Raw genomic sequence first — 10,795 nt, 5'->3', positions numbered from 1 at the left:
GGGTCAGCAGCAGGCTTGTTGCTCATCTGTAAATAGGTGACCAGATGATGCCAACAAAGGAAATGAGCTGCGACAGCCAAATAAATAGCCTTAGGGCATCTTCTCCAACGCCGACCCTCAAACCGTCCGAATCATGCGGTGCGGATGTGTTTTGCCACCCAACACAGGCATGTATCAGTTCGCCGAACGGTCCAGATGTGATTTTCCTGTAAACCAGAAACAAACTCGGGGAGGGGGAGCTTTGCGGGCGTCTGGATTGCTGCCACACCCACTTCTGACTGCCCGGCCCACCCAAAAATCCTCCCTCGCTCGTGCCCTTTTTCCCGCTCGAAGCATTTAGCTGCTCCAAAGCACCAGTGCTGCATTCATGCTTGCTAAGAGTGATGCGACATTTCACTGGTGCTCCGACATTGAAGTGACACGACTCCTCGGCGTTCCAATGACAGCGTACCGACTGCTTCTCCGTCTGTAACCCGGCCACGCGTCAGGGTGATTCCCTCCACCAACTGTTGGGCTTTAGTGTACTAGGCATCTACCCACACTAGTTTATGTGTTCTTGTTGGGCTCTGACCAGCCACCAAGGTGTGTGAGGTGTGTGTGTGGGTGGGGTGGGGGGGGGGGGGGGGGACAACATCAGAGTTGCGCTTGAAGACAACTTCCTTGTGATAGCCTCCATTTGTATCCGGTGCAGCAAAGCCTAGTATTGGTATTTGACACCAGTCAAGTCGTTCCGGCAGATGCATGCTCCGGTTATTCCCATTGAGTCATATATTACAAAGTTGTACCCACGACCTAACCCACCCCCACAACCATGGCGCCGCGCCGCATCGAGGAGACTGCCGAACCCTTCAACCCCTCCTTCCCACATCCCCCCTCCGTCGCGGCTCGAGGCATCGCCTTGCAAAGCCCGCATGGCGTGCCGACGGCGGGGCTCCTGACAGTTGCGGCAAGGGGTGTGTAGGCGGCGCTTGCCCTCGCTCCTACAACCGCGGTGATGCATGGCGATGGCGCCAGTTGCACGTCGGCGGTAGGCAGCTGACTATAGGAGGCCAGCAGCAGGCGGACGACAGCAGCAGCGGGGCGGTCAGGCTCGATCTGGGCACATTTTGGCCAGGAGGGCTCGATCTGTACCATTTTGACGAAGGTCAGCGGCTCTGCCCGCATCACTTGGGCCCCCGGCCGCGCGGCCCCGGACATGGCGGTGACGGCCTCCTCATTCTGCCGGAGGTGGGCATCGAGATATGGTTGATCTTGGGTTCTCATGTCTCGCAAAATAACCGGCCATGCGGTGGCCCTAGTTTTCTTCGCGTGAAGTCACCATTCTACCTGTGACCAGTCCTCTTTGTTCTACCCATTGGCGAGGTTTGGACTTCTCCTGCGAATGGAAACAAAGACTGGTGTATATGGCACTCTTTGGACACCTTGATTGGATTGGGCCCCGCAAGAACAACATAACCAGCTCCATTGGGGTATCGTGAAGCTCTGTTTTGTTGACACCTTGGGACATGTCTGCACCAAGATTTCTATGGGATCAACACATGCAAAGAATGCCATGGTGTGATTGGAGGGTCTGCAAGTGGCGAAGGCGGGGTCTTGGATGCGATGAAGACTTTGCTTCATAGGCAGTTGTTTAGACTTGGCTTGCAGGATATGTTCTCATCCAGACCGGACACGAGTTCCTGTGAGCCCAGTGGTACGTGACTTGTAGTAGTAGCCTCGGCAAGTGGGGGCGGCAGCATTGGAGGAGTTATTAGTTGGTGGTGCTCCTTTGAGTACCGAGTCGTGATTTCCATAGTGAATACCTAAGGTCTCGCCTTTATTGGTTGTGCCTGACAGTGACCTTGTTGAAGGCATTGTTTTTAAGAATGCGGTCTTTCTCCAGGGTGAAAATCTACTATCTTTGATCGGGCAACCACAACGCTTGTGCATTGTTTCCTTTCTGGAGGCGTTGCTTTTGGAGAACCTTCTTTGTAGTCCGAATGTTGTCTTTGGTGGTGGTTAGAGTGCTATGCTGCGCGTGATTGCTCACCGTGGCAGGGTCTCTTTTTCCTCTTTTTATTTAAGTTCTTTTGCTGTGTGCATCCTGGATGTTTTTATACATCTTGTTGGTGCAGAGTCCGAGTATAATTGATATCTGCTTCATATTAATATATTCCCCTTTTCAAAAAAATCCTTGAGATGGATGACAAGATCGGAATCTATAGCTACAATGATGCCATGAAAATTGTTCATATATGGGTGTTACAGAACTATGAAAGCAAGGTTTGGGACTACAAGTGCCGGCTCGAAATGCTAGTTGAAAAAATCAGGGACCGTTCGGGAAGGTGCAAGGATTATTGGGATGCCAGCATTGTGTCTGTGGATGGTGACGTCTTCTTGCTGCTCAATCTTGGCGGATGGCTGTTGTATGTTGACACCGATGGCGAACTTGTTGACAGCTTCCATCATGATGGCCAATACTTATATCCTTGGAAATGTCGGCTCAAACAAACTCTTGTTCCACATACCTTCTTCGTGGCACTAGAAAGCTATGTTGTGAATGGTTTTCCTTTCACCTGACGGCTTTTGAGTGCGGTGCTGCTTCTTGAAGGCCTAGCTCTCATACCCTTTGAGCTGCAATATCTATGAATTGGATCAAGTATGAGCCTGCCGGACTCCTTTAGTCCTTTTGCATTGATGTATACCATTTGTGATCAGAAGCTTTGACTATTATGTTGGTCCATGAAATCTAAGCTTATCTCTGTACCCTTTGGGGCCCAAGTAACCTTTGCTGTGTTGTTGCTAAAGCTATGAACTATTTTTCCTCTGCTTTTGAAATATTTGCCAACTGATCCGCCTCACGGTCTATTTTGTTGGGGCTGACGAATTGACTTCACTTTATTTTAATTATCTGTTGCTTCTTCTTAATAGTTAATACTCTACTTTTATGAATCTATATGCTTCATGTAACTATTTTGGAGAAAAATTTGATCCCTGGAAATTTAATGTATCATTTATTAATTATTTTCCCAGTTGCATCACATAGTTAACTTGTTTAACTTCCTGTTAACAGGTGAACATAATTACTCACAGCAGTTTTCTGAACTCTTTGCTTGATCATGGATTGTTGCTTCGTTGGTGCACCTCTTGATGTTGTTATAATTTGAACATCTGCTCATGCCGATGGAGGAACATGCTTGTCGCCCTTGAGGATGAGCTTCTATCATATTATATGCATATTGTGTGCTTCATATATAATGCCATGTTTTATTACAGGTTATTTGGCTGATATTTGCACATTATTTTCCAATTTACCCGGTGCTTTCTTTTTATGAGCGCAACCTTTTCTTGGGGACTCTGGATATATATTGCCAATAGAATGTTTGTCCAGGCATATTCTAGATGAATTCGGATGCATTGTATCTGCAATAGTTGTCCAGATGATGCCAACAAAGGACCCGGAACAGATGAGGAAAATTGCCTGTATGGTATCGACAGTGTTGAGCCTGTATTTACTTGCAGCTTTCTTTCTTCACTTGATGCAGTCCCTAGTATTATCAGTTGAACACCACCCTGGTCATGGCGATGTGTTGAGAAGATAGTACGTACTGGTCTGCTCTTTGTTGTTGGCCATGGTGTACTTGTTTCTACTGGTGTTGGGTTTACACTGAAATCATCAGACTCGGGACTGAACACGATCGAGCTTTAGTTGACTGTGTTTTTTAGTTTCTCAGGTAAATACGTCCTTGAGAAAGAGGGACAGCTTTTGAATTGCGCTGGGAGGCTAGGCTAATGCTATGCCGGTGAAACAACCGTCGTATCTCCAACTGAACATGAGTTTTACTGTATGTATTACTAGTATGTCCAGGGCAACGTGACAAGAGGGTGTGGGCTTCAAGGTCGATCATGAGTGGAGAAGATCACGACGACTCCTTCTCCTTGTCTTTGAAGACGACAGTACAGGAGGTAACGAGGATGTAAACCACAGAGGAGGAAGCATGATCACACTGACATCATAATGACAGCAGAGCCCGTCTCCAAGTTCCACACGTACGAGCTGCTTCCATCATTGACTTGGTCGAATTGTTCGCCGCGAACGACATTCTACGACTTTCTAGAGTTTGACGTGCCAATTCACGCGCCAGTTGCTTTCGGTGATGTCTGGGAAAGGGATGTTACCTTGGTCCGCTCGGAACGTCCAAATCGAAACTGAACCGCTAGGCAATCTGATATATTTGTGTTTGTATATATATAAGAAAAAAAAGATAAGCCATAGTGCAAAAGCCAAGTAAAAGCCCAACCAAACGCCCTCAAAAAGTAGCGGCGACGCACGATCCAATATTTTGCTTTTCAGAAATGGTTTGAAGATATAATATTTGTTGCCAGATGAATCTTATTTTCTAAACGACCGATATTTTCATTGGGAAAAGGCCGGCCTTTTATTACCCAAACAAATTAACTGGTAATGCTGGTACGGCACACTCGGTTTGAGGTGTCTTGTCAGAATTTATAAACTTCCCGGGATTGGTTGGAACTTGGAACATGACGCGTCGCCGGTGTATGAATGACTGTGATGTAGGTGCAAAGTTAATTGATCTGTTACTGGTGACAATAGCTTCAAAATCTTGTGACAAATGCTATGCTGGTTCTCAGCAATCAACAATTAACACCATGTTCTGTACAATGCTCTGCTCCACTGGTTTGTCGCTTTCAGTCATGTCTGGGCCAGACTTTTCTTGATCCCTTCGGAACCGCCTCCTGGCCCTTGGAAAATGATCGTTGAGCGAATGGACAGATCTGATTTCCTTTTTTATTCCAAGTTTGATCACGAGGCTTAATCATGATTCTGGTTGGCCAACAGGGCGGCTTAAAATGTCACGTGTCTTAGAACGCAACTGGCAGTCACGCGATGTTGATGGGAAGTCCGATCCAATAATCATATTTGGTCTGTAATATATTCTGGTCCATGCTGGTTTGTCTAGAGGCAGCGTCTAAATCATTGTCTGAATTTCGTGGGTGTTCATCATCTCGCCATATTTGAGGGTCTGCCTTGTGGATGTCCGCAATCATCGAGATTTGAGATTCGCCCTAGGTTATGAAGATATAGTATGTTTCTTTACTTTTTGCTGGTGGCTTGTAAGACATTGTGGTTTCAATTAAATAAAGTTAGGGAGGAAAGTTTCTTTTTTCAAAATATCACGATAAGTGTAGGTAATATTTATTAAAATACTTCCGATACAAGGCACCCAAAACAAGAAAAATTACCACCAGGGGCTCATGGCTACAAACAACCTCAATCTCCATCATGAGACAAAGACATGCCGCTTCACGCTGTTGCCGCTCTGCAGCCCGACATTGCATTCTGCGGCCAAGAAGTCGTTGTAGTAAGGTTCATTGTAGAAACCTTCCGAAGAAAGGAAACACATAGTTGAGGCATCTGTTGAAGTAAACTTTCGTCAGGTTCACGATTCGCAATGATGACGTAGAGAACATGGCTAGACCGAAAAGGAGCACGAATCGCCAAAGAACGGCTTGTCCACAACTTTGTTGTTGCCGCAAACAAACCGCATGAACATCAATACTATCCCCAAGACGATCTTTCACCGTCAACGGCCCCACCTACCCGCAACACCGCCATCTTAAGGAGTGGGGGTGGGGGGGGGGGGGGAGAGGAGTATCTTGACCCGAACTCAAAGACGCGTAAAACCGCTCACCTAGATCAGAAGGACCCAAGACGGGCAAAACTCTGCCTAGAGATGTTTTGAAGTACGTTTTATTTCATTTCATTTTATTCTATTGTGTAGGAAGTACGCTTGATGTTTTGAAGATGAGAGGAGACAACCGTGATCATACCGATAGTAGAGCCCGAGCAATCGAGGGTCTCCAACTTCTTCTATCCTCGACTTGGTCGAATTGTTCACGTGTGGTGACAATGAATAAATCTGGCATCATTCTATCTAGCATGACATTGTGTGTAGCATGACGCCCCCGCCTCGGCGTGATGCGAATAGATCATTTTGTGAAAAAAAATATCATGTTCATTCTATGCTAAAGTTTCAGAAGAAGGGCCAGATTTGTCCATTTTCACTCATGTGTGGGCGTCGCTTTCAGTGATATCTGTCAGGGATGTTATTTGATCCGTTCAGAGAACAAGCCGTGCTGGTTGAGATTGATTTTAACAACTACACAATCACATGTGTTTGTTTTTTGTTTTAGTTTGAATCATGAGGAACAATGATTATCCTCGGCAAGGAAATAAGAGACTCTTTTGCTTTTATTTTTTTTTCAATCTTAAAGTTGGGACAGAAGTGGCAGTCATGCGAGGCTGATGACTCATCCGATATCTGAATGTGTGTTGTTTTCCTCGAAGACAGTGTCATTGTGGGCGCGCAGATTGGATTGGCCGGCTCTAGAGCTGTTGGATTCCGCTCACAAAGTCGTTCATTCTGGCTGCTTCAGACTACCCACAGTGGGAGTAACATAGGTGGTAACATCACACTTATCTAGGCAAAATAGATGATGTGGCATGTAATTAATGAAGAAAGATAGGCATGTGGTAACATAGCTAGTTACTGTAACATCACGCATATCAAGAAAAAATGAATCTACAACCTAATAAATGAAGTGATGCATGACACAACATATATGTTACTACCCATTGTGAAGGTAGTAACATAGACTAGTAACATATGCATGTTACTACTCTATATTACTCCTCACTGTGACTAGTCTCAGTGATCCAATGCATTGCAACATGAGTCATGTTCTATTGGGGGGTTTGCAACATGACCATGTTGCAATGACTCGTCAGCTGTCCCAAACATTTCGTTTGCAGCTTGCCTTAGGCTGGTCGTAATGGCGAGTATCATATACTAGTATCATGCATATGATACTAGTGTATGATACTACATCCATAGTGCATAGTATCATAAGTTTGTATCATAGCTAACTTCATTTATTGCCATGCATGATACATAGTAGCACATCATTTAATATGATACGGTATCATGATATGATACTCAATCCTCTTTTTCTTCATTTAATTCTATGCCACCTCATCAAATTTGCCTAGTTAGCACGCATGATACTACCTACGATACTACCATTACGACTAGCCTTATGTTACCACCACAAACATACCCCGCCAATGTTGTTGTGAGAGAAAAGAGTTAAACATAGTGAATAATGCAACCCAATGCTTTATAACATGAATCATGTTGTGCTCATGGGGTTTGCAATATGATCCATGTTGCACACATGTTTTGTTGTCATTGTCTCAGCGACACTGGTAGGACATGACGGCGAGGCGCACGCGACAACAGCGTCAGACGTCGGTGGAGCTGGCAGGCGGCTCATCCAGCGTCGTCAGAGGGGGTTCACTGAGGCTAGAAGAGGAAGACGGTCCGGAGGAGAAGGAGGGCTCACGGCCCTTAGATTTCCATCCGACGGTCCACACAGATTTGACGAGCTCAATTTTTATTTCAAAGTCCATCCACTGTTTAATGGTACGGTAAAGTCGTTTTGAATGTAGTAGTATATGCGGCTATCAGAAATTCGAAACTTCCCGGGAACTCTGGCCACGACTTAGAAAATAAGCCCACAATTATTATTATTTTTAAAAAGGAAAACGGGAGTGGTTGGATATTGGAACATGACGATGCTCGTGACGCGACGCCGACGTCGGCGCCGGGGGTGACGACGGCCGGACGCGAGCACGTCGTCGGCCATCCATGATCCATCCACCCACCCGTTCCCACCTGTCCCGGAGGCCGAAGCCGCAGCAGCCGCATAGAAAAAGAAGGCAATGAAAGCAGCCACGCGCGCCCCCGATCCCCTCAATCCCGGCGGTCAGCGCCCACCGGGAGGACGGCATCTGATCTCGATCGCCGTTTATTTACCCCGCCCACCTCGCACCCACCATCATCCAGCACCTCACCTCACGGCGGCGAACGGAGATGCCAAGGCACTCTGCGGCTTCCCCTATTTATACGGCACTCGCGCGCCTCGCCAATTTCAACAGCGGCCGCCGCGTCCTCCTCGCTTCCAGAAAGACGAGCTCCAGCTCTGCTAGAAGTAGCGCCAAGACCAGACCTTTTCTGTGCCTAGCCCTCTTCCTGATTCTTGTTGTTGTGACCGCCGTCTTCTTGTTCCCACCAGCGATCATGTCTTCGTCTTCCTCCTCGTCGTCGGCGGCGGCCGCGTCCGTGCCGTTTCAGAGCCCGAGGAAGGTGGTCAAGAAGGTGCTGTCCTTGTCCCAGTCCGAGGGGCAGGGCGCCACCGTCCGCCGGAGCATCGGCGGGTAAGAAACCCAATCCCCCTCTCAATCGCCGTGAATTCTGAATTTCTCATCATGGGGAGCTATCGTTGACCTCCGTCTGTCTCTTCTTGATGCCGCTGCAGGCACGAGGTCCGGAACCTGGACCCGTTCCTCCTGCTCGACGAGTTCTCCGTCTCAAAGCCCGCCGGCTTCCCCGACCACCCGCACCGGGGCTTCGAGACCGTCACCTACATGCTCGACGTACGCATCCCAGCATGCTCTGCTTCTTCCATCTCGTGCTCTGTTCCCTTCTGCCTCCACCATGTTGATATTGCCCGCAAGGTGTTTGCTGAAATGCTGTTCCGTCTTCTGGGTTTCTGCCGATGCAGGGGGTGTTCACCCACCAGGACTTCTCCGGACACACGGGCACCATCAGGACCGGAGATGTGCAGGTTCGATCTACTCATCCAATTCTTCAGAGATACCACCATTCATGCAATTGACCCATTCTATTTTGACTTGGGAACTAACATTGCATCTGAACACTCTGTTCTAAAATCAGTGGATGACGGCGGGGCGCGGCATCGTGCACTCGGAGATGCCTGCGGCCGACGGAGTGCAGAAGGGCCTGCAGCTCTGGATCAACCTCGCCTCCAAGGACAAGATGTATGTACCCTACGAAGCCAACTATATGAACAATCACTCGACACTAACTCTGCTTCTGCAAAACGCTTGAACAAACAATGGCAGGATCGAGCCCCGGTACCAGGAGCTCGAGAGCAAGGACATCAGCCAGGCCGAGAAGGATGGCGTGGCGGTGCGGATCATCGCCGGGGAGGCCTTCGGGGTGCGGTCGCCAGTCTACACACAGACGCCGACCATGTACATGGACTTCACAATGCAACCAGGTTCGCAGCTCCACCAGCCAATCCCGGAGGGCTGGAACGCCTTCGTGTACATCATCGAGGGGGAGGGCGTGTTCGGCAAGGAGGGTGCAGCGCCGGCGAGCGCGCACCACTGCCTCGTGCTTGGCGCGGGGGACGGGCTCAGCGTGTGGAATCGGTCTGGCGCACCGCTGCGGTTCGCGCTGGCGGCGGGGCAGCCGCTGAACGAGCCAGTGGTGCAGCAGGGTCCATTCGTCATGAACTCGCGTGCCCAGATCCAGCAGGCCATGGAGGACTATTACTACGGCCGCAACGGCTTCGAGAAGGCCAGCCAGTGGAGCTCGGCCTGATTTTCATCGGTGTCTTGCCGTGATGATGATCAACATCACGGCGCATTGTCGTGCAAAACATTGGGAAGGAAAGGGAAATTGCATTGTACCATTATATTGATGCCTTTGTGTAGAATGCAGTAGCAGTCTTGTTTTTCTTTGATTCTTTTCTTTACTTGTTTATAGGAAAGAATCTGATACAATAAATGTGTGTAATGAGGAGGAACTTATTAATGATTGTTTCATCATAAAAAGGTGAACTGTTTCATCATAGATTTGGGCAAGCAGAGCAAGGGGAAATAATGTGTGGATTTCAAGTGGGGGCAAAGAACATTGAAATTTCAAGTGGTGCTCCATGGTCAAGCGTTTCAGATTTGGACAGGTGAACATAAATATGAGCCACCGACCCTTTGTTTGATCTTCTCAGTCCATTGCTTCTTGATAGCTTTATTCTCTCATGATACAGTTCTATTCCAATGTATATGTAGTGATCAAATTGTAGATGCAGATGATTTCAAAGGATTCGTCATGTGTCACAAAACTGCTGAAATTTAATTGTTGCTGCCAGATTTTATCATCTCTGGACTACTGACGGCTTACATTAATCCTGTAAAACAATGTACAAAGTTATTGTTTTATGGTTGATTGAAATTGAGAGTGCTATTAGTGTGTATCATTGTTTGATACAAATTCTGATACTTATTATCGTGTATCCTTATTTGATAGCAATGCAGAGTGCTATTAAACATAGTGTTGTGTGCGCATTGCAGAGGTTTTGATGAGCTATATGATTTTTGCCTATATAAATCATTAACTATCTTCAAGGCTGAGCTGCTGAAAAAGTTTCAGAATTTTTTGTCTGTTGGTTTAGAGGATACGTATTTTCCAAATTGACTGTCCTAAAAGGCTGACAGATTTCCTAGTCAAAGTTGAATTTGCTCTTGGCCATCTTAATGAGGATTCCTAGAGACAAAAATATCTAGAGACTTGTATTGGATGTAAAGTCTTTGCTCCAGTGAAATCCATGATTTTTGTACTTGTGGTTTAGAAGCTAACAAGATAAAGTGAAGGATGACTTTCTGAATTTCCAGACAGATAGTGTCATCTGACTTAATGTTAAGCTTTGGCCTACTTAATGACAAAACAAAAACTGGTCTCTTTGCTAAAGTTGTAGCTCATTCTTTGAAGTTTTCAAACATGTATCTATCGGATGCGTTGATTCTGCAGATTAAAAGATACAAAAAGGTCATTGAAAAATGTATAGCAAAAATAGAAACTAGAGAAACAATCACATTTTTGTAACACATCCACCATATTTTGGATTTCAAATCATCCACATGTATTTC

General features: G+C 46.8%; 1 protein-coding gene across 2 annotated transcripts; it reads left to right on the top strand.

Moving 5' to 3' along the window:
* Positions 1-7,734: 7,734 nt before the first annotated feature.
* On the top strand, positions 7,735-9,865 carry LOC123123784 (pirin-like protein). 2 transcript variants are annotated; one of them, XM_044544401.1, is made up of 6 exons: positions 7,735-8,052; positions 8,137-8,278; positions 8,380-8,497; positions 8,626-8,688; positions 8,799-8,902; positions 8,987-9,865. In XM_044544401.1, exons 1-6 carry the CDS (start codon positions 7,935-7,937, stop codon positions 9,468-9,470), a joined length of 1,029 nt encoding a protein of 342 aa, XP_044400336.1. In that variant the 5' UTR covers positions 7,735-7,934; the 3' UTR covers positions 9,471-9,865. The 2 variants fall into 2 exon arrangements, with proteins under 2 accessions (XP_044400336.1, XP_044400335.1); XM_044544400.1 differs by having other exon boundaries at positions 7,736-8,278.
* Positions 9,866-10,795: the final 930 nt, after the last annotated feature.

The sequence above is a fragment of the Triticum aestivum genome, chromosome 5D (genome assembly GCF_018294505.1).
Source record: "Triticum aestivum cultivar Chinese Spring chromosome 5D, IWGSC CS RefSeq v2.1, whole genome shotgun sequence".
Lineage (NCBI taxonomy): Eukaryota > Viridiplantae > Streptophyta > Magnoliopsida > Poales > Poaceae > Triticum > Triticum aestivum.
The sequence above is the reverse complement of the archived record's forward strand: the minus strand, read 5'-3'. Positions and strand labels throughout refer to the sequence as shown.

What these genes read in the sequence shown, in the direction of transcription:
- LOC123123784 (XM_044544400.1), top strand. Translation starts at nt 7,935, where the DNA reads ATGCCAAGGCACTCTGCGGCTTCCCCTATTTATACGGCACTCGCGCGC. An exon ending in GTCCGCCGGAGCATCGGCGG is followed by an intron (nt 8,279 to 8,379) that starts GTAAGAAACCCA and finishes ATGCCGCTGCAG; the next exon opens with GCACGAGGTCCGGAACCTGG. An exon ending in CTCGCCTCCAAGGACAAGAT is followed by an intron (nt 8,903 to 8,986) that starts GTATGTACCCTA and finishes AAACAATGGCAG; the next exon opens with GATCGAGCCCCGGTACCAGG.